Source organism: Pseudopipra pipra, chromosome 3, assembly GCF_036250125.1.
Source record: "Pseudopipra pipra isolate bDixPip1 chromosome 3, bDixPip1.hap1, whole genome shotgun sequence".
Taxonomy (NCBI): Eukaryota; Metazoa; Chordata; class Aves; order Passeriformes; family Pipridae; genus Pseudopipra; species Pseudopipra pipra.
The window spans coordinates 40490136-40517944 of record NC_087551.1 but is presented as its reverse complement, the minus strand read 5'-3'; the positions used below and the strand labels follow the sequence as shown (position 1 = coordinate 40517944).

Genomic DNA, 27809 nt, shown 5'->3' with positions numbered 1-27809 from the left:
AATCTTATAAAAGGATATTCATCTGTGCTACACTCAATCCCATGGTATCTGAGCATCTAAATGTAAGAAAACTCTTTTAACAAGCACTATTCCAGACACTTTCTTAAAGCCATTACCAGAGGCACATCAAAATGTAATAGCACAGAAGCAGATAATGGTCAGAACATTTCCAGCATGAAATGCATGATCTATTATGATAAGGGAAATCCAGGTTAAACGCTGTCATTTTCATTTGGCAGTTTCAAATGTCACAGTCACATTTCTGAGAAATCCAGATACCATATTTCTGAGTCATGTCGGGTTTACTGTTAGCAGTCAGTCTCTACCACTTGAAATCAAAGGCTCTTCTTGCAAGTCTTCTCTTGCTAGACAGTGTATTTTCACCCTGGATAATCTGGATTCTTCCTCTATCTGCTACACTAATTCTCAGAAGGTGATGATACTGTTTCTCCGAAGGTGATGATAATGTAGTCTTAGGGAATCCCAGTCACCCTGTGGAACAGCACCATCACGGCATGGATGGATGGTTTCTTGTCACAGGAGGAGGTCCCAAATTTATGAGACCAAGCACGCACAGTGCACTCCTAGGAGATGGCAAAGTCCAAACTAAGCTGTGCAGATAATCAGGAGTTTATGCCAGTGACTCATAAAAGGTGATAGAGAGGTACTTGGGCTCTGCACTTACACCTAAGCAGTTCATAGTGCTCTAATTAATGAAATTGTAATTAATTTTCACTGCTTCTGAACTGCAGGGAGCTGCACTTGTGTTACAGGCTGAGTGAAGGTACATGGCTAATGCATCGAAGGTGGATAAAGCAGGAGAGCCAGAAGAGAAAGACAAGAAAGTGGCAGCTTGTTGTGGGGAATAGATTTCTTCAAGTGTGCTATATCCCTGGTGCCTCCACTGCCAGCAGCTGCCAGAGACAGGAAGGGCTTGGCTGGACCCAGGCTGGTAATTCCCGTGTGGTCCAGGTCCATCCCTTTACAGGCATCTCTGAATGAATGTTTTACTGACATAAATTGGGCAGAGAAGGCAGGGAAGGCTTATGCTGTATTATTATTTCAATAATTTTGATCCCAAAAAGACAAGTATGGCATTTGGACCAGCAGATGGGCTTTCCAGTTCATTAACTCAGGAGTTCTGCATCTGCTTATGAAAAGTTCCTGTGTTATTACTGTTGCAAATAAGGGCTCCTTTCTGTTTTTCAATCTTTCACAAAGTAAATCTGTGTGCTCAGCAACGGCTGAGTTGAAATCCTAATTTGTGGATTCACATCCAAGATCAGGATGGCACATAATACGCTAGTGAGGCACTAACTCACTCCTCGTCAGGGCAGTTTGCAAAGTGCTTTTCTGAACAGACCTATTTTCTTTGCACTGAGGTTCACACAAAGCAGAGCCAAAAGCAACCATTTAGTAGGCAATAAAAATATAAAAGAAAAAGAACAAGTACATAAAAAATGTCACTAGGAAGGAGAGCAGTGTGTGCTGTAACAGCCTTATCCAAACCACACTGACATTCCCCCCACACGTGCACAGCCATGACAAGACCCAACTGCTTTGCATTTTCCTACTTCTGTGGCACCAGATCCTGGTCAGAGAATTTTGGTGCTTCCCTGCCTCTTACCTTGTAAGAGTAAAACCTTAAAAATATAAAATATTTTATATAAATAATTTAACATTTTAAAACACACAGATAAGCATAGTATCTGTGAAAGGCTTTAGATTCAAAACAAATTTCTGCCTCGTCTCTGAAGAACAGCTGTGTTTCCCATCCAAACACATAAATAATAATGGTTAGCATCCTGTTCAGAGGAACTCTCATGGCTTCCAGCAATTTTTAGTCACAAGTACCATTTTACTCCACCATCTCAGCTTCAAGTCTGGTTTTCACATGTGGCAGATCTGAAACCACCCTATGTTCTGTTTCCTTCTAGTTCTTGAGTATGTCTCACCATTGTTCTCATTTTGGTCTTTCCAGGGACTTCAAAGATATTTCATTTTTTTTATAACCTCTAAGCAGTATAATCACCTCAGTGCCCTAAACTTTTTGTTTACTTGTAGAATAAATCAATTTCTATCTGATCTTTCTCTTTTCTCTTACATTTCTTCTCTGTTCCTTTTAACGTCGTGCCTGCTTTACTTCATCTTGAATGAAGCAATTGAGGGCTAATAACCCCATTAGGTATTTTTGTTCTTATTTTCTCTCAAATGAGGATGTCAGCTGAAAAGTCCAGAATGGGACATTGACAACATCTGGAAGAAATGGCAATGTCAAATGTGGCTTCTCTAATACCCAACAGCTGAGGCACAGGGGTAACCCAATATGTGCCGCTCCACACTTTCAGTAGAAACCAGAGAGGTAAATAAAGCTACACCATTCTGGAATTCAGATGAGCATAAGATTTAATAGCTTTGGCAGCTGACGCCTGTTTTAGAGACATGATCCGACCAGTGCAACAATAACAGGGGCGGTGCAGTTCTTTGAATCAGTGGCATTTGTTTGCTGTTTCTCCTGCTTCTGGACCCTAAGTTCACAACAGCATCAGCAGGCAAGGCTCTCTTGAAATTTGTCATTCCTGCCACTATTGGGGGATATCTGCATCTGTTGCTGTTTATGGGTTGCTTCATAGCTCTCTTGTCAGTGTCCACATCCCAGAGAAGATACATATGGGCATGTGTTTTCTAATAGCATATCCCTGGAGATACCTTTTCCACTCTGTGCATACCCAGCCCATAGGCAGCCCTTTCTCCCGTGCAAATGACACATCTCTCAAGGAAAGAATCAGCTGTAGCTCCTTTGGAAATGGAGGCTGCTGGCTTCAGTGGAGGAGGAAAGGCAACAGTACTTCCAGAATTCTGAAACCTCAAGGGCTTTTCACCTGGAGTGTCTGGGAAGTTGCAAGGAGATGATGGAAGGAGCTGGAAATTTTCTGAGCTGCAAAAGCAGACACAAATCATGTTCCTGGAGCTGCTCAGTGATAACTCAGTATCCTCCTTTTCTTTGGGGTGTATTAAGGAGGAAAGCTCATGGCCTTCAGAATGATGGAGCATGAAACTGAGATTCATCCTCTGAACCATTAAGAATGCATGCCCCATCAATCTATTTGCATTAAAAGAGCTTGGAAGAAGAACCATGAAGATGTAGACCCCTCAGAATGCAAGAAGACTGAAAGACAAATGTGGTTTGTATCCATCCTCTGGACCTGCCTCTGATGCTCAGAAAGAAAATGAAGTTGATGCTCTGTACTCTTATGTCTTGAGTCTTCAGAGAAGGTTTTGCTTTTACATAGGATCCTCGTGTAATACTGCATGTAATTTTACAGATTCCTTTGTAACTCTGAAAAGTAGGGAGGAGAAAATTCCTTAGAAACGAAGCTCCTGGACTGGCATGTGCATGGTCAGGTTTATTGTTTCTTTTAATATTTTATACCAAGGGTCTTACTTATGAAGATAACTATAATCTATATTGCAAGGTTATGGAGGAAAAAAACTCTCCTACCTTTCTTCAAAGTTCTTTCTTGGCTGTGAAGCTTGGCTCAGCAGTGCCTTTTATGCAGTCACATTGAAGAGTCGTTAAGGGATAATATAAAGGTTGTTTTTCTGGGAGGCATTTTGAAATTTTAAAAGCAATCTTGTTCCAAATGGATGAAGAGCAAAATCTAAGAGCATACAGAGATGGGAAATGAAAATAAAACCACCTTTCAACTACAATACATTCTTGCCTATTATTTTTTATATTTTCTGCTGATTTTGATGACTTCCATTATTTTCCACTATAGATTTAGTTAATATGCATTTGGAATTAAAAAGGCGAATTTCACTTAAATTTTTCAAATGAAACAATTTCAAATCTTCTTTCAGTATTTTTCTAACTTTTTTTCTTAACCCATTCCTTCTTCAGAAGCTTCTGATTCAGTGAGTAAGCATTTTGTTTCACTTCAAATTGAACGAAAATAAACATGTACAACTTTTTGTGCACCTTGTCATACAACTTTCCAACCAACATTTTTAGAACAACATTGTAGAGGAGATGTTCCCCTCAAAAATCCAAACCACACAAGTTCCCACAGCTCTTCACTGCATTTATGTCTGCCTAACTCTTCATGAGTACAGTCTCTTGGAGTTTCTGCTACTGTGGCTCCATTTCTGCACTATCCAGTTGTTCAAAAATACAGTGGGTGTCAGTACTTTTTAATCTGCATGTTTACTGTTCAAACAACAAAGTGCTTATATGGGGAGCCAAAAATTTTCTGTTTCTCTTGGACAACAAGTAATTGATTTTCAAACCATTCTCAGTTATTGTATGCTACTTGAGTGACCTGAGTGTTCCAGTAGGACAAAGGAAAGCATTCAATTTTTGTTACCTATTGCTCTGATTTTACCATTTTTTCTAAGGTGTCGTACAGATTTAATACAACCAGCAACAGCAATGTATCATAGAACATGTTTTCTGAAGGACTAACCTATTGGGAGAAAAGTCAAAACAAGTAAAGCTGTTTAAAAATTTGAATCTCAGAAGTGCTGAACCTCATATTTTCTAACACTCCCCTTTTGGCACCAAACTCATTAGCTGTACTTCTTCACCTCATGTGACATAGGACTTCTGAGTTTCTTAATCTCTCACAGGGTTCTTTTCGAATAGCACTCTGAAGGGTGCTGTTCTGTCAGGCTCATGAGGGTAGATGCCATCACAGAGACTGCCTCACTCCACTTGCTGTGCTGCTGTGTCTGGGATTGGGATGGCATTGCTGAAGGACAGAGTAAGGGAGTACAGGGCAGAGGGTGCTCTGGTTTCTTGCTAAATGAACACCAGCAGTGCAACTAAGAAGACAAACAAACTTCAAACAGAAAAGATTCACCTGTTCTTGAGAGGAGGTACTCTAAAAATGAAAAGATTATTTCCCTTCTGTATCCCGTTTACTTAATGCATCTAGGGGCAACTTGTGCGTTGTAAATGTCGTCTTCTCTGTTATGTCAGTGAACTCTCAGCTTTCTTTTTTTGTATAACTTACTTTCTTTTCACAGACTAGCTGCCAAGTTGATGGTGTCTCTTTTGGTATCTCCTGACTCACATGCCTTCTTGTTCCCAGCTGTCCCCTGCGAACAGTATCCTGTTATGGTGCTGAACAATTAGTACTTAGCTATGAAGTTGATTTATGATGTAGTGAGGATTTACAGAACAAATAGATTATGCCCGTGGCCCAAGGCTGGCACTGCCAGCAGGAAGGACTGGCAGGGCTTTTTCCATCTGGAACTATATCTCTATGCAAAGTCTCTCTGGCAATCCACAGGCATAAAGGTCCAAATTGCATGTGTATGTGAGGGTGTATGTATGTGTGTGTGTGTGCGTGTATTCTAGATACATGTTCCAACATATATGTATGTGTTTCAGAAACAGCTCTCTCAGGTGTTTGTGTAGCCAATTTTATCACTGAGACATTTATCTCCTCCTTGTATTGCCTCTTGTCTTGTTCCTTCCTTCTCCAAGACACAACACCACTGTTCTCCCTCCCATCAGCACCATGCTGCTATATCAGCAGAGTAAAAAAACCCCATTACCAGAAACCAAGACAGCAGCTATGAGAAAAGCATTTTATTCTTGCATGCTTTTTTTGTCTGCCTATACCAACCACTACAAAAATCCAATTCACAGGAGGCCAGCTGGCCAGCTTCTCCTGAAAGTTTCATTTTGACTATTCCAAAAAGTAGTAAGTGGTTCAGGTCACAGCTGAAGAGGACAAGTTGGATATAAATCACATCAGGCCAAGCTTAAGATATCCACAAGCGATGGCTGCACAGTTTCAGACTCTGCAGGCCTTTCACACCCAAAACATCCACTGACGTCAATGGAAATTTTGCATGATGACGGAGAGCAGTGATCATGTTGACTCCGGCAGTCAAAGCCTTGAGAGCTTAATGTTTAGGTTTTCTCTGCCTCAGTTTGTATATGCTGTCCCTCACCACACACTGAATGCTGCACAAATGCTTGACTGCATTTACCTCAACACAGCCCTGGGAAATAACAGAGTCTGTACCCTCATACCCCACTACTGAGCTGAGGAGGGACAGGCTGTCTGGGGGACTTGTCCAAGCTCACACTGGGAAATTGTGATAGACCATCACCAGAGACCTCAAATTCGGCCCCCTGACAGTCTTTGCAGTGCTTTCCCTGGGAGGCTTTTCACCTTTTCGGTAACTGAAGTGTAGCATTGCTTAAAGTGCCTTCCAAACTGCTGGGGCCTGCAGTGGAATAACTCTACTTGGGTTATATTAAAAACAATGTGGGTTTGTGGTTTGCTTTTTTTCCCCAAAAATTTTTATTAACTAACCTTTTAAAGGCCAGCATTAGCAAACCCATTCATGCAAGACACAGGTTAGGTGTGACTTTGGTACCATTGCATCTCCCAAGCCACCCAAAACACAGCCCCAGCTTTTCAGTGGAACACCCACCTGCACTGGGCAAGGAAAGAGGCCCTGAAGCAGTTGGGGTGCCCTTCCCAAGGGCTGGGGTGTGTTCCCCTGTCTGGACCCAGTGCACTGGGGATGTTGGGTTGGTGCTGCCGATGGGCTGTGCTGCTGCGCTGCTCCCTGCCCACAAGAAGCTGCACCTGCAGAAGTGAGAGGCTTTCCCTGCAGGTAGGCAGAGCCCTAAGGGTTTTTCCAATCCCAGCTGCACAGGATAAAAGTGAGGAGTAAGATCCTTCAGGGGAACAGTCCCTCTGGAGACTCAGCAGCCCCAGGCCACTTCCACCTGACTGGTAAAGCAGGAGATCCTCAGGAAGGTCTGAATTCATCAGCACTCAGTTGCCAGAAGCAGTCAGAATCCTGTTTTTGAGGATGGTGGCAGTCATTAGGTGCATGGTCCAAGCAGAAGTGTTCCTGCTGGGGTCACACTTTGAGGACACCTGCTCACCAGCCAGTCTGCTGGGATGAAAATTCTTGCAAGTGCCTGAAACACCGTGGCTGTGTAAGCCTGCTCCTTGAACTGCACGTTCTCTGTCCTCATCACTCCTTGATGAATCCAGGAGGAAGAAGAGGTAATGTAGCACGGCTTTTAATCAGCAATGGTCATCCTAAAATTTGATGGCCAGCCACAGTCACAGCACAAATTAGATTTAAAGAATCAATGTGATATTTGCTTTGGGCAGGAAGGCTATTGTAAGGGCAGAGTTACAGATCCTCCTTAGGAATTCCCTGTTTCATTCTTGAGCTTTTTTGAACTCTTGAGTAAATACTGTCTGGTGACTTGCTGCTCCTCATTTTCTCAGCTTGCTTCATAACTCCCTAAGGATTGTCATTAGCTTCAGTACTGCTCCTCACACCTTGTTGTGGCTGCCTGTGCTTGGCAGTACCTGGTGCTGTTGGAGTTAATGGTCCTCTCTCTGTACTTTGTTTGGCCATGGTGGTGGGTCCTGGCATACTCTTCCTCCATCACACCCCAGTGTGTCAATGAATCAATTCTGTCCAGCTCATCCTTCAGCCCTGCCCCAGACACCAGGAGGAACTGTCCCTCTGCTTGCACCAGTCCCACTGGCTTGCACGCCAGTAATCCCCAGTCACCTGTGAAGCTTTCATTCCCCTTGCTGCCCCTTTCAGCTTCAGGCACTGCTGCTGTGGAGGGGAATGTCCAGCCTAAGTACCTCCTGGCCACTGCTCTGGTGGGCTCTGATGAAGATTTGAGGCCAATCCTGAGTGCTACACAAGACTAAGTCAAGGATTGTGTTTCCTCCTGGGCTCAGTAACACAGGAGGAAAGGTGTGTTCCACAAAAAAGTCTTTGAGTGTAACTAAAAAGCTCATCTCTGTTCAGGTGTGATGCCTGCCTCATCTGTGGGTGTTTGGGGCTTGCACATAGCGACAGTCTTACATTTTATTTGTATAATGCTAGTTGTCTAGCAGAGTATAAAGCACTTCAGGGTCTGTATTCCTCTAGGATGTAAAGGCAGAAAACGTTGGATAACGCATAACTTCAGCTGTCTGATCACTGAGTGCATGTTGTCACATTAAAAGCTTCTTCTTGCCAGAAATACTTCCTGCATTCTCCAGAATGGCACATTGCCTCTGGCTGGACCCAAGACCCACAGATGCTAGCCTGTCCCATGCAGCAATCTGAAGGCACAACTTCGGTGGGACCACCTGGCTGCTGTGATAACACACTCCAGAGTGAGCTCAGCTTGCCCTGGTGCTCATGGACAGGTGTGACTCTGCAGGAAATCTGCTGCAATGTCTGCTCACACTGCTACAGCCACTGCTGTTCCTCTAAAGTGTCAGCAGCGCAGTACTGCTGCTGCTTGACTTTACCTTCTCCCTAAGCTTTTCCCAATGTCCCATCTGAGATGGCTGGTAGTTCTGCACCCACAAAAAGAAACAACCTAGATGCAAAACTACAGTGTGTTCATGTGTAAAAATTAAATGAAATAGTCATCCTAATGCAATCCAGTTCCTGCAGCCTTCAGTGGAAATGGCAGATGCAAACCAAAGAGGTTTAGTGCCCCAGGCGCAGCAAATTGTGGGATGGAGGATCACCCTGCAGGAGAAACTGCAGGCATTTCCTTTGCTTCTGCAGCCCAAAACTCCCACCATGGTGTTCTGCTAAGGCAGTTTACAGTATGTGACTCTTCCCTGTGGTTTGGTCTTGTTCTTTTAAACTTTTTTTTAATTTAAATGTTAGTCTAAACAGTTTCTCATTAAGACTTCTGAGTCTGTGCTAAGACTTGTCTCAAAAATGTGTATTCAGGTGGTTTGTAAGATTTTTATGATTTGCTTCTTTTGGAGCCATTCTGGTGTATTATGTAAATCTCATTTCCTGGGACCATTTATTGTGCAAACGCCTAGTTTGGCATGTGTGCAGTGCTGAGCAAAACCAATTGCTTCTGTCTCTCTAGTTCTGAGAAGTTCAGTCTGGAGATTTTTTTGTTCCATTCAAGAGAAGACAATTTTCTCATTCCATTGCCTATCAGAATACATTTTCTGCAAATGAGCTGGAAACTCCCAGAAGAGATAAAGTTTAAAGGCAGAACATTAGCCCCAAACCAAGTGTAGAAACTAGTAATGGTCAGTTGCAGATGCAGACATTTAAAAGTAGCAGCTGGGTTCTTGATTGGCTTCTATAGCAATTTCTTGCATTTAATAACATGCTTACAGAAAAATCCGTGTGGGATGATGGGTATTAAAAAGCCACTAGAGTATTTTAGATAAGACAGCGCTTGCCTCCAACTCCGGAAACCAATGCTGTCACCAGGGCTGGTGTTACCTCCCAGGCTGCAGGGCTGCCATTTCTCATTAAGTAGGGAAAGAGAGACTGAAGGGCCAGAGTCTTCAGCCCTAGTTCAGTCCCCAGTACAGACAGACTGGACTGGATAAGTACATGTCTGAGGAGTGACAGGTCCTTGGCCACGGGCTGGGGCATTCCTCAGTAGCAGCGCGGGCAGCAGGGCAGGTAAAGGGCACCAGCACACCCAGGACAGGTCTCAGACCTCTGCCACATGGAAGCCGAGGAGAAGGTTGTGCCCTCCCAGCACTGGGAAGCAGTCTCCTGAGGAAAGCTGGAAGCAGTAGCATACAGGTTTTGTTGCAGGAGCCTCAGACCAGGGCAATAAAAGCCATGTCAGGAGTCCTGGGCAGCTCTCTGCAAAGTGCTGAGGCTAGCAGATTTATTCACAGCCTTTTATGATCTGGGACACACCACAGGAGCCTCCGTGCAACTGTTCTTCTGGCATGTGAACCTGTGGTGACTCAGGAAAAAGGCGCTCCAGGACTGTCTTGATAAGTAACAGGAGCTGGCTATAAAATAAACTTGCAGGAAAAGCAAATCCCCAGCTCTCTGAAGGTGCAACCAACAGGTGGCCCTCACAGGGACTTTGCCTTTCCGTGACACAGCTTGCACATCTGTAAAGTGAGTTTCATAAGCTCACCCTTTGCTTGCACTGCTTTGAAGTATATCCACCTGAGAGGCTGGTTTGTAATGACTGCCCTTTGGGTCAGCAGTGGCTCAAGCATGAGGGAAGCAGAGCTGGAGGCATGATCCTATTTTCTGGGAAACACATCATATACTTTCCTGGAGAGCATTTTTGAGGAATATATTGGATTAACTTGTATTTTTTGCCTATGTAGCACTCATACCTACTTCCACTTGTGAACTTAATGCATGAGAGATACTGTGGCCCTAACAGGATGAATTACAAAAAAAGTCCTTGAATTTTTTTTCACTGGGAGGAATTAAACTTGAGTTTAGTTTCCTTCCCTCTTATTGCAGCCAGGGCATCTTGTCTGTCTTCTTTGCTACAACTGGCTTGTGAGTCCTCCCAAAAGACATGGCATGACATTTTAGTCCATATCTTTTTTTTTTTTTTTTGTACACTGAACAGAAAATGTAAGACTGTTGCACATCTGCAGATTATTTATCCATGCCGCCCTAATTGGTGCAGGGATTAGCAAAACATGTTTTGCCTGCCAATCTCTAATCAAGAAGACAGACTCACTGGCACGGTGGTGGCTTTGCTGTGCTCCAGGGAGGTGATGCTCACTCTGCTGAAAATTAGGAGCAATTTAGCTAAATTCAATTTGCAGGTACAGACCTTGCAAGGTCAAAGTAAGAAGCATAGTCTACAAAATAAAAATATCACCCGCTAAGACCAACAGCAGATCCAAACCTGGTTTGAAGGAGAAGGCTACAGTATGAGCACTGAGACGATGAAAAAATTCTAACAAATGTTAACAGTCTGGAAAGGAGAAATAACTGGCCTGTACAAAGTATTCCCTTAGGATGTGTATTCCTCCCAGAAATTTTCTACTTTGCTGCATCTTTTCCAAAGATGTAATGGCAGATTCAATGGCTTACTAACCTTTCTGGCATAGGTTTGTTCTGCAGAAAGTGTCAAGAGACCAAACCCCTGGCGTGAGTACTATGGGTACTTTGTCTGGTTCTTGTCTACCTTTGCCTTTTCATAGGTGGGATTTGTTTTTTCAATATAGGGGCAAAAAGCATTCCTTCTAGTAGTATTGGCAGAATTTTATGCATTCTTTTGTTTTGTATGAGGTTCAAAGCAGTGGAGAAACATCCCAACCACCTAGCAATGGTTAAAGACAAAACAGGCAGTGGAAGATATTATAGTGTTAAATATATAATTGAGAACTCGATAGGGGGAAAATGGAGCTTTACTGTCATATTTTATTTGCAAGTTTTATTTGACTGCAACACCTGCTTTCAATATGATTAATTCTTACGTAGCATGCCATTTTGGCACTGACAACTTCTGATATACTTCACTGCAGATGCTTGGTTCCAATGACAGAGTAATTTTGCTAGTATTGTGCTGGAGACAGGCCTAATCAGGTAGAGCTAATTTGCCATTTGCTGGATTAATGAAGATACACACTAAAAAGAGTATGAGGAAGAACAAGAACTAGTACACAAAAGATTAACAAAACCAGCAAACAGTTTAGAGTAAAAACACAGAAAGATGGCTGTGCTTTAGGCTTTTCTGTAGCATCTTTCACTCCAGCACTATGGTTCCTGTAGTACCATAGCAGCTACATGCTGTTCCCAAGTGACACCACGCATTTCCTTCAGGCCAAGTTGATAGGGCACCCTGTGACAAACAGCAGGGGACCGGAATCCCCATGTGGGAGAGAGGACTGCAGTCCAGCCAGTGCTGGTCAGGACTCGCTAAGCCCTGCTTGGGGGTTTGTGCCACAGCAGCAGCAAGGTGGGTTCACTTGTGCTGTGTGTTTCCCACTGCTTTATTTTATACCTACAAGCAAGTTTTCATCTGCCCCCATTGCTGTCTGCCCATGGAATAGGTTGCCCTGAAAGCCAGGCAGCCGCTTCTGCTCCCAGTTGGCATCCTGAGGAAGAGAAGTGCGACCAGGCCAAGTTTCTGCCCCTCTTTCTCTTCTTCACCATTCCATCTACCCTGACATACAGCAAGGATGTTTTCTGCGGCAGCCACCTCAACAACACCCCACGGCAGCCACATCCACTGCGGAACATCACACTGGAAACACTTCTCAAGAGCCACATGTAACCAGCTGCAGTGCTCTCAGTTTGCATGTAGACCTCCTCCCCACAGTGTAATCCCGCTGTTTATTTCAGTCATGAGCCTTCAGATTGTCTGTGAACATGGATATGAACACTTCTGGGTGGAAGCAAACTTTTCTGTATTGCTGCTGCAGCAATTAAGCCAGTACATTTCTCTTTCAGTATCCTTCCTTTGACATTTCCATTTCATTCTTACACAGACCTTGGCTGTTGCCTTGGCTAATGCCTTTTTTTTTTTTAAACCAATTGCTGTGATTACAGTGGAGGGCTAGCTCATGATGGCAGAATCAAGAAAAATAATGCAGGAAGATTTATCTCAAAAATACGGCATTACACCTTGCCATGCCACAGCTTCTTGCTATCTGCTGCCACCTTATCTGAGAACAGACCAGCAATTGTAGGAATTTACTCCTCACGCAGAGGATTGCACAAAGTAAGGAATGAGTGGCTCTGCAGGGCAGCTTCCTTGCCTAGGAGGAGCCATGCTTGGCATGACCTGGGTATGCACAGGGCCAGGGCACATCTGAGCTTTGCATGAGCTTTTCCCTATAGCCTCTCTGGCTGTTGTCCACACCCAAAGTCCGGCTGCTCTGTGGACAAAGCACAGTGATCCCAGCAAACAAAACTGTATTGGCAAGTGAGAAGCAGGTTGATATGGTAGGTGAGAGCAGCAGGTGCAGGATTTCTGGTAATGGGGACAGGAGTAGGTTTGATCACTCTTCGATGACAATTTCTCTTTTAACACAGTGAGGGGGATTTCTCCTTTCAGACGTGCAGTGGATGTGCCCATGTCTGTGCTGGGCCTGGAAATTGGTGGACAGCAGGAACAGCTGCATTCAAATGTTCTGTCAAAATATTCAAGCTGATAGTTGGTTTTCTGGAGTAATCCCTGACTGTTTTGGGCTTACAGTGTAGGTTAAATCACAGTCCTGCCTTGCTTCACATAACTATTTATCTACTGTTACTCATGGACAGTTCTTCATCAAATGCTTCCTGGTACGGCTTCACAAGCTGTGCTATGGCACCAAGGAAAATCAGTTTTCCCCGTCAGCAGTAGCAAACCTGGGGACACAATTATTTGTGAGAGTTTTATTGTACAGCACATAGTCATTCTGGTGTACAAGCCCCACAATAGCAGATCAGATGGGCACCAGCTTCCCGTGGCTGCAGCAGGAGTGGGGAGCTAGAGGCTTTGCTGCCAGCCCTGGCTCCTCAGCATCCTGATGCCCACAGGGGTGAAGGGAGGAGGATGACTCCATGCTGCTGCTTCAAGATGTTCACTGCGAAGGGACTGATGATGAGAGTGAGATTTCATCTCCTGTCATCACCTCCCCTTGCTCCTTCTTTGCTGTCCCTCACATGTTTGCAGCCCCCACCTGTTTGTACCCTGCGCAGGTGCTGGCTGCTGCAGCAGAAGCTGAAACTTGTTTTTCTTCTCCTCTTTAAGGTGTGTGCCCTTCTTTCCCCAAAGGAAATGAAGAGAAGCAAGAAAGCAAAAAAAGCCATATATTTGCTGCAGACTGTGACTGGCATATGTAATAACTCTGCCTTTCTCTCCTTGTTTTAGGGAGTGCTGTCGATTTTTTGGAGACAATGGCTTGACTTTGAAGGTGTTTTTTACCAAGGCAGCACCCTTTGGTGTTCTTTGGACACTCACAAACTACCTTTACTTACATGCAATAAAGAAAATAAACACTACGGATGTCTCCGTGTTGTTCTGCTGCAACAAAGCTTTTGTGTTCTTGCTTTCATGGATCGTTCTGAGGGACAGGTTCATGGGAGTGAGGGTAAGTGACTCCTTATCTCTGTCTCCCTTCTTCATCCTCACCCTCTGTCTTCCCTTTACCCCTTACCTGCTGCGGAGACAAGCAGCACCCATGCAGACAGCTGAGCAGGCACAGAAATCCTTGTGGAGCAGGATGAGTCCTTCCCTGCAGCCTGCCCAGGTGCCTGTGAGCTCCTGGAGACCCTGGCTCCCCCCAGACTGGTGCCTTGTGCATTTTCCTTCAGGAAAAAGGTAATTTGCTCCAGAGCATGTCACAAAGGATATGTGCTATCTCCATGCTGCTGTGGATGTGTATCAGCCTTTGCCAACCCCTTCTGAGGGACTATTTCCAGGCTGTGGCACCAAACTTAGTTATTTCTGACTGCATATTCCTGCAAACCATGGCTGCACACAATGCATTTCTGGTCCCAACCTCTGAATTTAACAGGGCTTTCACCTTTCTACGTGTGACAGCAGGTTTGCAGTACAGTTATGTTTTCAGTACAGTTATGTTTTGCATCCATGTTAGTCAGCAGCAGCTGTGGACAGGAGAGGAGAGCTGTGCTGCCCTTGCCCACCTGTGGCCAAAACATGTGCATGTGTCACTGTCATGCCAACTCATAGGGACTTGCATCTGGCCGGCAGCTGTGGGCTGCTCTCCTGGTGGCACCTCAAATGTTTGCTTACACCCTTAGTCCTGTGCCCCACACGAATGCCTGCTCCACAGCAGCAACAGAGCCGCATGCAGAGGGTTTATCAGAAAACCGCTCAGCTCCTTGCAAACCCTGCTGCCATGTAGGCATCCCTCAGCATGTGGTGTCCTCTGGAAGCAGAGGGTGGAGGTGGGTAACCCACCAGCACTGGGGCCAAGTAACTCCTTCCAGGGCCAGGAGTAACCGGAAGGAAAAGGCACCAGTGTGTCCCTCCTGCCTTGTTGTACCAATTAATATTAATTAATAATCAATATTTACAGCAATAACTGTAATAATTCCTATTTCCTGCCCATCACTTGAGGACCTCCCTGCTCACCCACCTGGGCAATGCTGTTAGGGCTCAGAAGAGGTTGTTAGCCCTCGCTGCATGGAGCAACCGAGAGTTAACTTTTTGGGAAGTATTCCCTGACTGGCAGGAGAACTTGGCAGGAGAGCTTGGCCAGCCTTTCTGTGGTGGCAGCCAAAAGGCTGCTCAGGGGATGCTTGCAAAATGTACCTGCCAAAAGCCCAACCTGGCCAGCTGGTGTCTGCCCACCCCCGCTACCCAGGTAGCCCTATGCTGAAAACAAATTCACTCTGGTTTTTGAGTGCAGGGGTATCCTGAAATGATTCTGGAGGCAGAGAAGTGCCACTGTTATCATAGTGGACGTGCTGACCATTTTGATAAATCAAAAAAAAAGAAAAAAAGCTATTTTTGTTGTCTTCATCTCTCTCATGGCACCGCCAGCTGTAGCACTGGTGGGACGCCAGGAGAGGAAGTGTATGAAGGGATGACCACTGCTGTCCTGCACCTGCAGCTAGCTCCTCATTCTCAATGTGCCATCTCTCACTACTGGATAATACTGTGGTGTGGAGGAACAGAAGCCAACCTGTGTGTAGGGATACCCACATGGGCATGCCCATGCTGGAGCAGAGATGCTTCTCGTGGTCTCCTGGGTGCATGCCATGATTGAAGAGCCAAGATGGTCAGAGACTCTCCAGCAGTTTACCAGGAAGGCATGGCAGGTGACATGTCCTGGGGGATGAATCCTGCTCTGGATGCCCCCCTTCTTAAAGGGGCAGAAGGAGTGGAAGGAGCAGGGAAGCAGACCTGAGTGGTCGTCCCACCCATGTCCAGCTGTCCTTCATTTCCTATCAGCACTGCATTGGGAAAGTAGCAATGAAACAGAGAACCAGAAGGGCCTGAGCAGTGTGGGCTGTGTAATGCTCCTGCCATGTGTTCCAGCCCCTCAATGTGGCACCTGGCACTGGTGAGGGGTGCCAGGGGGGCTTCCTGAGAACCCACCTTTGTACCCAGGAAGGAACACAGCTGTCTCCTCCCCAGGTGATGGGCCAGCAAGGGACCTGGGTGCAGGGGGAAGGGGTTCACAGGCAGACGGGGCTATTCACTCTTGAGCAGTTGTGGCATCCTGACCTGTGGCAATATGAGAGTGAGGAGGCACTTGTCCCTGGGGACTGGAAGGGTACAGCAGTCCTGCAACCCAGCTTCATGTGGCACAGAGCGAGTGCCGGGGCACTCCTGTCTGCAGAGGGACATAGCATGGAGTCTTGGAAGAGAATCATTTTCTTCCCTCTTTCCTCTCTTTTCCATACAGCCCATGTGATAAGCAGTGAGCATGGCACTGCTGAGGGATAGCCTCGGGATGAACCCCAACACACAGCCCTCTTCGTGGGACTGTCAACCAGGAGGAGGGACAGTTGCTAGGGCTTTGCTGGGAGTGACCTGGGGACTGAAAGCTAGCACACAGCCCAGCCCCAAAGCTTGTGGTCCCTCGGGGCCACACTCTGTCAAAGCTGCTGACCCTTTTAGAAGCATCCTTTGAGAGGGTGTTTGGTAGACAAGGGCTGAAAGGGTGACAGTGCCTTGTCCTGCTGTGAGTGCCTTCCCACGCTCCTGCTCCATCCCCACACCAGCACAGCAGGGTGGACAGAGTGCCACAGCAAAGCTCTGATCACACATGTGGATGTCCTTGTTCATGCCTGCTGAAGGAGAGACCAGTTGAGAAAGGCAACAGCTCAGTGGGGTTTAAGCAAGCACAAGTGTTCTACTTGGCCTTCAGAAGTGCAACTACTAGCTCTACAGGCACTTAAATCACAGTTTGACTGGAATTTAAATGTAAGGGCAAGCTACAAGTTCCCATCCTTGCCATTCAGGCATTTGCAAAGGCCTACATCTCCTGTAATGAAGTTGCGATTTTCCCCCTTTCCCTTCGCTGTGCCCAGAGCAAGGATCAACTGGGCTGTGAGCTGTCAGAGAAGACACACACATAATGAAGCTGTGAGTGCCTGAAGCTTTGCCTCTGCAAGCCCTGCAGCACTGAGACATCTGCAAGGAACTGCAGGCACTGTTGTGTGCAAGCAGCCTGTCACTGACACTAACAATGTGCTTGATAGACAGGCTGAAAGGCTTCAAGAGAAGGTGTATGTGACACCTGGCATGTCAACAAGGGACTGAGAGGTGAAGCCAAGCCCCATCTGACAGTTGTGACATGTTTGATGAAAGAGGCAAGGACCTCTGCCCCAACAAAACTGTTTGCAGACTGTGTATATTTGCTTTGATCTTTGACTTCAGTGTTTCAGACCATGCTACAGTGAATAAAACAGCTCAGGATCCAAGAGAGCCATTGCTTGCAAGTGCCTCCTGTGTACATAACACATATAGACAAGCACATCTGCCTGTGGGATTTGGAAATAAATATACTATCAAATCCCAAATTGTAGTCTTCCTTTTCAACCGGGCAGAGAGACAGCTTCCTGGAAAGTGCTCTGAAGTCGATCAGCCCCTGACTTTAAAAGCAAAACTGGATAGTCTTCATGTTGCAGTTCATTAATGCGTCCTTCAGGTTTCCACCACAGAGGCACTACAGCCACCCTCTGGGGGGCTGAGGAAGGCTCCCTTCACTGATGCACCTGGAGGTACCAGCTGGATGCCACAGCCTGGCATTCAGTTGTGGTTCCCCCGGCTCTCCAGTGAAGGCTGGACAAGACCTATACAGCACAGACAGGAGACAGCCACACCTGAAGCAGATGCTACAAGAAACACTGCATCTTCCACTCTTTGTCATCTGGTCTGTAGCATGGGTGATGTTGAAGGGAGGTACAAAGTTGCCATCTTTCAGATAGGCCTGAGACACGTCTCTTGCAGCTCTGCAAAGAGCTGTACTGAGTCAGAGCAAAGGTGCCTCTGCGCCAGAAGCCTGCCTCCAGCAGCTGCCTGTTGTGGACACCTGGAAAAATCTATATAAATAGGAAAAGCCTATAATGATATTTCCTTATGAGACTTTCCAGCCTCCAGCAATTTGAGGCTCAAGGACTTCCTGAGATTGAAGCAATGTTTCTATAGCTAATAGTCATTGATGTATTTTTTTTTCTTCCATGAGTTTATCCTTGTAAACTTTTTACATCCACAGCGTGCAAGAGCAAAGCTTTCCTTCACTAAATTATGTGTTGGGTGAACACAAATCTCTTTTTCTGCACCTGCCTCATGCTAGTCTCATTGAATAACCTTTTTTCTTATGCCTTTGAAGCCATGCAGAGTGTCTGAATCTTTACTTGACAAGCACCAGCACACTGGTGAGAGAACTGCTGAGCTCTTTCAGTGCTGCCTATCTGAAACAGCCCCATGTTGCTGTAGAGCCATGAATCGGCAGGGTTTCTCTCCCTGCATTAAAGAGAAGCCTGTCCAGGACCATAGGGTCCAGTTACACCTCTATGAAACTTCAGTTTAGAAATGATGCCACACAGCTGTGCATGGAGAGACCTGATGGCCACAGGACTGCAAGCCAAGATGCTGTATCTGAACCTCTCCAAATCTGTGGTGTGCATACCCAGCCTGTGCAGCTTGTACAGGGCTCCTGATCAGGTCATAAATCAGATTCTTCAGAACTTGCTGTCCCTCAGTTTGGGCGTGCAAGGGGCTGAGCAGCTAGGGGAAACTCTGTCCCTCCATAGCCTGCTGAAACTGTGCTTGTGCCGCATCTTGAACAGCAGTACAGCAATTTCTGGACTCAAGTCCCTTCTTGTTGAGATGTTATTAGCAGGTGTATTTTCCAGGCAGTGTCAGCTTCCACTGATTTCGACTTTTTTCTAGCCTTAAGCCACACTGCCATTCTACAGCTACACCTGTTGAGAAATCGATATGGTTTTGTTTGCATTTTTCTGTAAGGGGAAATTGAAGGTGTTGATGTCAGTGTGCAGGAGGGATATGCTGGATGATCATCTGCTTTATACGTGCCCCCTGGCACCAGCCCCAACTCAACTCCGGGAAGAGGCTGCTGGTGCTGCTGGAATGGGGACCTGAAGCTGGTAAAGGGGCTACCATCTTGCTCATCAGGCAGCAGCAGAGCTTGGCACACAGCTTGCATCTTAACTGCAGTGCCAGAATCTCTGGTAGGGAACAGGAAAGGTGAGAAGAGGCCTTTGCTTTTGGATGTGTAAACAGCTGCAGCCTGTGAATGAGGCTTAAAACACTGGTATGACCCTGGGAGAGGGGACAGTTGGCTGGCACTTAACTCAGCTGTGTGTCAAAATAAACTAATATACCAGTCATCTTAGGAGCATCACCATGACTATGCAGACAAATGGCATGTGGTCTAAGCAGGGTGCCCCTCGCACCACTGCAGAGCCAGGAAGCATGAGCATGGCAGAAAGCTCTTTTCACCCCAGAATTACCACCCAGGGAGGCTGAAGGCATCTGGCAGCACAATCCCAGAGAAGTCAGGGGTCTCTTGCTGACCCTGTTAAATCAGGGCAGCCTGTCCCCTACCTTCATGAATGCTTCTTCCATTTGGGAGATCCCCTTCAGGCATTGCGGTGGGCCTAGCTGGCTGAATAAACCTTCTGCTCTGAAATGACACATCTAGACTGGAAAGTAGTTGCATGAGTTTTATTCCTGTGTTTATTTCTAAAATCTTTTTTCTCCAAAACTTCAACAGGATTCGAAGCCTTTCCTGCAAGCTCCAGGGAATAACTTACTTGTGTATTATTGTCATGCACAGGCTGCAGGGACCCACTGATGGTGAGGCTCAGTGACAGAGATTAAATCCCCGCTTCAGCTCAGTCAGAGACACTGAGCCCTCTGGTCTGGCCTGCTGCACACTCCCAGAACAGCCACTCCTTCCAGCTCTGTCTGCAGCTTCTCTGCAGCCAGAGAAACCACTAGGGCAGGCAGCATTTGCTCCCTGGGTATCAGCCAGGGCTTGCTATTATTTTTCTACATAAGCAGATGATGCAGAAGTACAGAAGTGCATTTAAAGCTACGTGCCTGTTTTCCATTATGGGGGTTGTTTAGTAACACTTTCTTGCTTTCTCTCTTTGTCTCCAACCAGATCGTGGCTGCTATATTTGCTATTGCAGGGATAGTTATGATGACATATGCCGATGGGTTTCACAGCCACTCAGTTATTGGGATAGCCCTCGTGGTGGGTTCTGCCTCAATGTCTGCTCTCTACAAGGTAAGTACACCTGGGTCTTTCCCCCCTAGAAAGATGCCTGTCACCCTCGTCACTCACTTTAACTGTTCCTGTCATACTTGCAAACCTCCGTGCAGTTCAGTGCCACGTGCCCTTCTTTGAGAGCTTTGCCATGCAACGCTGCATTCAGGTGTTCCCTTGTTTTGATGTCTGCCCTCACTTAGGATAAAAACTCCTAATTCCTGGGTATAATCTTCTCCAGTGTCCACAGGAGGGTTTACAGATGTCCCATATTCTTGAAAAATGAGACTGCTTTTCTATAGGTGCTGGATTTAATCACTCACTCTGCAGAGATTTAGCTTCTTTTTCAAGTCACTTTGTTACTTCCCCTTGCCAGTCCTCCTTCAGTGGCATATGGAGCCTGCTTTGGGCTTGCTTGGTATTGCTTATCATGGAAATAATCACATGCCTAAAGTCCAAAGCACATGCCTATGAATCAAGACCTCATCCTTACCAGCCAGATGAGCGGCACTATGTGTAAGATGACATGCAGCCTTCTTTGCAGGGCAGACCATTTCATTCTGCCTGAGAGGCATTTGTGTCTGTGCTGCTCATGGCACTCAGAGTCACAGTCCACACTGAGAAATAAGCATTTGTAGGGTGTGGTTCACCCACTCTGGCTCAGATGTGTAGACTAGAAGGAGGTGTAGACATCTCCATCTAGTCTAATGAATTGCGCCGTACCAGTCATCCAACAGAAATTGGGCAGGAAAGCCCTGCAGCCATAATAGAGGCAGTCCAGGGAGACTAACCAAACGGAGAAGCACCTGCCAGTGCCCCTCAGCACAGTACTGCATTGCCTTCTGCTCACTTTTTCAGATCAGATGATGTCTTACATCAGGAAGGTCATGAAGTTTCGTACAGCTCTTTCCTCTAAAATAACATTCCCTTGCAAGACCAGAAATGTGGCCCTCCAGCTCCAAAGAAATGCCATGGCTCTGGAGTCATCTGCAGTCAGGCAGAGTTATTCAAGGCTAGAGCCTAGCTCTGCCCCCTCTCCCATGACACTGCTGCTCCTTGCAGGGATGGGGGTCTCAGGGCTGCTCCACCAGGGCCCATGTACAAGGAGGTGGTGGTGGCAGTGCTGGCAGGGTGTTACTCTGCAGTGCGCCTTGCATGCCAGGACAGATGGAGCTGAGCAGCTTGTTGTGCAGTGCATGCCACTGCCACTGCTGCTGCCACTCTGCTTTTCCTTTCCACAGTCTGGCTCAGTTTCCATGAGCTGTGCGTGCCAAAGAGGCAGGCAGATCTGCAGGCAGACAGGTTGTGCCCCGTCCAGCAGAGCCACCTTGACCAACTCTGTTACCCCAGGCACAGACACTTCAGTCTGCTGTGCCAGCTCTCTGCCCTGCCAGGGGCAACATGCTGTTCTCAGGTGGCAAATGAGTGGCTTTTGGGACATTTTGCTCCCTTATGCAGAACAGCAACACAGCTGCACTGGCCAGTGATGGCTGCGAGGTGATGGGAGTGTGCAGAGCCCTGTGAGCAGGCAGCCCTGCAGACTTGCCTGCTCTGGGTAGGCAAAGGAGAGAGAGCTGACGCAGGCCGGGGGGCTGCCGTTCCAGCACAAACCAGTAAGTCAGAGCCCATTGGCTGTCCTGGTTTGCAGCCAGTGGCAGAGAAAATTGTACTGACAGCCCATGGTGTCCAACAGATCCTCTGCAGGTGTGTGGTGAAAAACTGATGTAGACTCCAGACAAGACCTGTCCACAGGCACTCCCCAAATGGGCCAATCGCATCCTTCATTTCTACTGTCTTTTTCCTTCTCCCACTAACAAACCAAAGCTTTTAAATCCCTCCCTGCAGTCTCATTAGCCAGGCTGCATCTGTGCTCTGGACTGAGGCGCTGCTGCTACACTGTGTTCTGGGGATGAGTTCCCAGGGAGAAGGTGCAAGGACAGCCAGACAGCATGGACTGCACTTGCTCACCACCATAGCACTCCCCAGGTGGCAGCCCAAGGCCTGGACCAGTGATGCAGGGAGGTCATTTCTTCCTCTCCTCCTCCTGCCCTGCTTGAAACAGGAGGCTAGGCCCAAAAAAGTTAACTAAGAAATTTGGGCCTGCTAACAAGCTACCAACATCCAAGACGATCTGTGCTAGTTCTGTTCTACTTACTGGACCAAAGCTTCAGAGAATAGTACAAGAACATGTAATAGGCCTAGAAGCAATAACTTAGAAATATAACAGGATTAGGTAGACATTTGAATAGGAGAAATAGGCCGGGAGCCAGGGCTTTTTCCAGGCTTCAGTGAGTGGGTCAAAAACAATGGAAGAGAAGAAGGGTCAAGCTGAGGAAGATGAGTTGAAGCCCCCTCCCCTATGGAGGAAGATGGGAACTACCCTCCGAAATGGGAAGCCAAGAGAAGCACCGCCCCAAGCCCCACCTGAGCTCCACCTATACTCTGCCTATTATTAATATGCATTGATAGATGTTGTAATCGTTTGAATATGCATTTAATCACATCTGAAAATTGTATAAAAGTGTTGATTTACTGAGGAGCCGGCGAGCAAGTTTTTCCAGCAATAGCTGGCTTGCTCCCAGCGCTGCTAATAAATACCTTTGCTGCTCAAAAGATCAAAAGTCTCTGAGCAGTTTATCGGACCGGTTTTTCGGATTCATGCTCCACCAAGTATTCTGTTTTTAATGTCAAGTTTTCTGGAGGTGCAGAAAAAAAAGTAAAGGGTCTAAGCTAGGGTTAGTGACCTTTCCTTTCAGGACATGCACAGACAAAACTGCTGAGTCCCCTTCCTGCATGGACTCAATTGGCACCTGCCCCTGCCTGTGTTCCAAGAGGTGGCAGGAGGGAGAGGGCTGGGCCACGCAAGCTGCTCTCCAGAGTTGCACGAGCATCCGTCTCAAGTGTCCAGCAAGAATCACTGCATAGGTGTGGGCTGACACTGCTTGGGACCCAGCTTCTTGGGCCCAATTATTGCCCATTAGGCCAGGATGCTCGGTTCCACTGGAGCCAGGAGAGAACGCCAGCCTTCCAGGGATGCACTGCAAGAGAGTTAAAACCATGTATTTTCCTCTTGTAGGTTTTATTCAAACTTCTTTTGGGCAGTGCTAAATTTGGAGAAGCTGCCTTATTCCTGTCTGTGTTAGCTGTCTTCAACATCCTCTTCGTTACCTGTATTCCTGTCATCCTTTATTTTACCAAAGTGGAGTACTGGAGCTCTTTTGACATCGTTCCTTGGGGAAACCTCTGCGGATTTTCAATTCTCTTATTGAGTGAGTATATGGGGGGCTCTCACAGTGATTAGGGTGGAGGAGAGTGCCACAAATTGACCACTGGTGGAAGCTGCAGATCTCTCACATACTGGAGCTGTTTTCACTTCTTCTCAACATAATTACTAGCTTAAGATATCCTGAGAGGGTCCATTCCTAGGGGCAATGTATACCTACCTCACTTCTGCTATTATTATGAAGCCAAAATACGGTGGTTTTCATTAGAAGGTGCAGGACTAAACTGTAAGGCTTGTCCTAACTCCTGCTTGTGAACTCTGCATTACAGAGACAGGTGACACTTGCCTGGGCTGCAGCAGGAAGCAGTCCTCCTGGTGGGGCATTATGTTGGGCTCATCAGCATCCCCAGAGCAAGGAGGTTAGGCCAGACCAGTCAAGGCCAGACTCCAGTGCCTCTGATGCCTGTAGTAATAGATAATTTCTACTCCTAAAGAGAGGGAAACTTTTGAAAATGTAGTATTGCATAGTGCTGGTGGAAATTTGGTAGATGGCACTCTTCTGCTGCTGCTGCTGTGCCACCAAAGGAACCCGGCTGGGGAGGGATTCCAAATCTAAGTTTTAATGGTTAATGGTTATCAGAAGTGTGATGTTGTTCGCTGTTGAACTAGATGAGATGACTTGCTGCCACAGTTGGTCCCTAAACTGGATGATGGAATTACATCTCCTAAAATAATAATTTCTGCTGGAAATAGCTCTTTTCTATCCCTGTCTTCAGTCTGAGCTCCTTTTACCCTGAACAGTCAAAATTACTAACTCCAGAAGTACTTCCAGGTTACTTATCAGTGGACTCAATGGAAGGTGTCTGTAAACAAGTAGTACAGAACTTGGCAAGTGATCACTGGGGTGTGCAATATATGGGTACTACTAGAAGAGAGTCAGAGCCCGAGCTCAGTATTGGCAAGGCCTTCCTGACTCTGGTAAAGCCAATCACCTTAAAACAAGAGTGAATTTGGTCCAAAGCAATTATTAATTTGTCATAAGACACTTGATGAAGAGTGTGTGGTATTACAATGGAGTGATATTATAATCATTCCATTGTAATGATATTATAATGATATTATAATTTCATTGTATGAAATTATATTTAGCAAGTTCCTGCCTGGAAGAGGGTTAGATTTACAGCATCTTCCACCTGCAGCTGGGGGCAGCTTTTCTACAAAAAAGAACAGAAGCTACTGTTTGGCTGAAACTCCCAGATGAAAAGTATTTAGTCTTTCAGCAGGGCAAAGTGGATCAGTGGATCAGTACAGAGAGTGGGAATTACTGCACATAACACTGAGAGGCAGGCTGTACCCAAACCTCACCCTGATCCTGCCACTGCCCTCCAGTGGGATACAGAGTTCCCCGTAAACAGCAATGTCTCAGGCAGGTGGACATCCAGCACACAGACCTCTGTCCTCTGGTATCTTCCAGGAATAACAACAGAAGTTAATGTATCTTCTATTTGAACAACAAGCAGAGAGAGTAATAAAGCATAAACGCTTCAAGTAACATTCCTTCTGCCTAATTTCACTGTACCAAAAGGTGTTTTTCTTTCCTTCTTCAGCATTCAATATTCTACTAAATTTTGGGATTGCTATTACCTACCCCACCTTGATTTCTCTTGGAATTGTACTGAGTGTCCCAGTGAACGCAGGTAATAATTTCTTTCTTTTGCATCTCAGTGTATACATTAAATCTTTGGCCTTTCAAATACACAGCAGGGATAAAAGCAAATAGTTTTATTAAACATGTTTTGCATCTTCTCTCAAAGACTTACAGAGATGACACTGATTAAAAATTTATTCTTTAGGTGTTAAATATGTATTGCATAATACTACATGAATATTCATAACCCCTAGAACTGTTTTGTAAGTTACTGTCTGAAGAAGCCTATATACTGGAAAACAAAGTAGATTTGAAATCATTCATCCCTGAGCTGAAATGAAAACTCGTGGATGAAGCAGAAATCAATTTTTAATTATTTCTTCAAGGCAGGCTTAACACTAAATCAAAATAAATAAAATTGCTTAATTTTAGAGCAGATAGGTACTAGTAATTCTTCTTGCCTTGTAAATAACATGGCAGGTGTTTATCAAGAGCACTAGACAATTCAATTTTGGCCATAGACTGGTATGTTTCTCCAACACTTTTCTGAAATTTAGTGAAAGCCAAGAGATGGCAGAGTCCAAGATGACTGGGCAGAGGAGTGCAGAGGCAACCCCAACCCAAAACAGAGCCACCGCTCCTAAACCCCAGCATGCTCAACTGGTGCCACAGTGCAAGTGGCAGCTCCCGCTATATGCACGCAGAGCTGGGCACTGCTTTGGCAGAGTTGGGTACCAAATGGTGTGCACGGCTCAGCCTGTGCAGGGTTTGTTACTCAGCAGGGCAGTCAGAGTGAGAAGAAAAATTTGCGCGAAGAGGCTGCTGTACTGGGGAAGGGAAAGGCCCCTTTCTCTGCATACCTGGACCTCAGCGGGAGTTCCTGTGCTGTTCAAGGCAGGAATGTACCCTGCTGTGTGCTGATCCAGCAGGAAGGATAGTGCCCCTGCTATCCTTGCCTCCATGGTCATGTTCTCCTGCCACAGCCAGCCCTCAGAGCTCGGGAGGTGAGGGGGCGGGAAGGAGATACTGCCCTAATGCCTTTTCTCATATAATAACACCCGTTCAATGTCCCACACAGTTGTTGATCACTACACGAGTGAAATTGTCTTCAACAGTGTCCGAGTAATTGCCATCATCATTATTGGCCTGGGCTTCCTTCTGTTGCTCTTGCCAGAGGAGTGGGACGTCTGGGTAATAAAGCTCCTCACGCGTCTCAAAGTCCGGAAGAAGGAAGAAATTCCCGAAGGGAATGGAGACATTGCTTCAGGACTGCCTAACAAAAGCCGGAGAACTCGCCCCTCCATGTCATCCTTTGCTCATTAAATGCTCTTTTTACCAAAACTTTGTGGTTAACCTTATATATGATGATGCAAAGGTCTTTTCTTGGGAAGAAGCACACCTGTCCAGCACGGTGTACATACCTGTACAGTTTTGATATGATCACCATCTAAAGCATCAAGTCTCGGCATGTCCAGTTTGCTTGTATTTTTTTCACATCAAACCTTTCACTTAAGTAGTACACTGAAAAAAACTGCAAACCAAGAACCTCTCTTCTCTTTTTAAATGAATGTAATATATAGTCAAAATATATTTGCATAGGTTATTTTAAAGAATGACTTTCATGAAAAGCAGGGCAGACATTTTGAACATTAGGTACTGAATGATGCATTGCACACTGTGATTTAAAAGAAACAAATGCTATGCTACATCACACGTTTATTTTTGACCAGAGCTGTACTTTGAAAGTTTTCAAGGAACAAAAAAAGGAATCTTTTCGGGGACGGGAAGATGGGGGAAAGAGTGGAAGTTAGATTTAGAAATCACTCTATGTAGATGAGCGCATGTTGCGCTGCAAACAGGGAAAATTCAAGCGCTAAAAATGCTTGCACTAAAGCACTAGAGAGAAAGCAGTCTAGAGCCCAAATCTCCTTATTCTGCATATGACTGTAGTCCACGTTTAAAATCATGCAAGAGAAATCCAGTGCCTTCTACAGAACTCTTGTCTTTATCCACACAGAACCAGGTCCTGCTGCGAGGCACTTGCAATGGCAGGGCTCAGGTTTGCGGCCCCAGGGGACCCGAAATTCCCACTGACATCAGGACGTGCCTCCCACACACGCCATGGCTTCTGTGGGAACACAGGGTCCAGGGGACTGAAAGTTTGAGTGCAGGAGACCTGGTTCTCTCCTCACTTCACAGGTTTTACCCCTGTGTGGAGCTGCGCTTGATTAATGCCAATGTGAGGAAGGGGAAGTCTTGGTCATGTGTGGGACAATCTGACCGAAAATGATCAAAGGGACTGGCAAGAGTGTGGTTGCTGATGTACAGTCTGAGAGCATGGACTAAGGGGGTGAATCGCCAGTTGCTTTTACTCCATAATTGTGAGTGTTAAGAGTTAAAAATGTAAGATATTTACATCAAATGTAACACTTTTTATGAAACTTGTAAGCACCAGGATGTTTACTTACGCGATTTTGGTTCGCCATTAAATTTCTATCTGTGATAGATCACATGCTATGTAAAAACAGGGGGAAAAAAGGTTATAGTTTACTATTTTTGAAGTTTACATTGTTGCATACAAAATTAAAAGTGTTCTTTTGAACTGCTGCCATAGCCTAAGGTCCCTGCTGCCATTGAGGTCCTCTTTTTCTCAGGCGGGGGTGGCATCCACTTCAAAACATTTTAGCAAATCAACTTCAGATTCCATTATCTGTTTGGCAAAGCTAAATAATAAAAGATTTTAAACTCAACCTCGGTCAGTGCTATCCGTTTCCTTCTCTTGATTGCACCTTTACTGCAGTTTGACTGTGGGTAGTATTTAGCCAAAGTGATCAGAAGGGAGAGACACGATCATCAAAATAACCAAGGCTGCAGCTCAATGCACTGGTAGCCAGTCTGTCCTTGACAACAAAGTCTTCTCTAGACTACCTGGACAAATCCATCTGGAGGGATGCTGTTAGGCATTAGTCAGGAAATACATGTCCAG

General features: G+C 45.9%; 1 protein-coding gene across 2 annotated transcripts in view; it reads left to right on the top strand.

Moving 5' to 3' along the window:
• The window catches only part of SLC35F3 (solute carrier family 35 member F3), a 172220-nt gene extending 144647 nt beyond the window's left edge, over positions 1-27573 (top strand). For both annotated transcript variants that reach the window (XM_064648805.1, XM_064648804.1), the window contains 5 exons: positions 13610-13829; positions 19848-19973; positions 23029-23221; positions 24783-24872; positions 25902-27573. In XM_064648805.1, the coding sequence (XP_064504875.1) occupies positions 13610-13829; positions 19848-19973; positions 23029-23221; positions 24783-24872; positions 25902-26146 (874 nt within the window). In that variant the 3' untranslated portion in view covers positions 26147-27573. The remainder of the gene's footprint in view (positions 1-13609; positions 13830-19847; positions 19974-23028; positions 23222-24782; positions 24873-25901) is intronic.
• Positions 27574-27809: the final 236 nt, after the last annotated feature.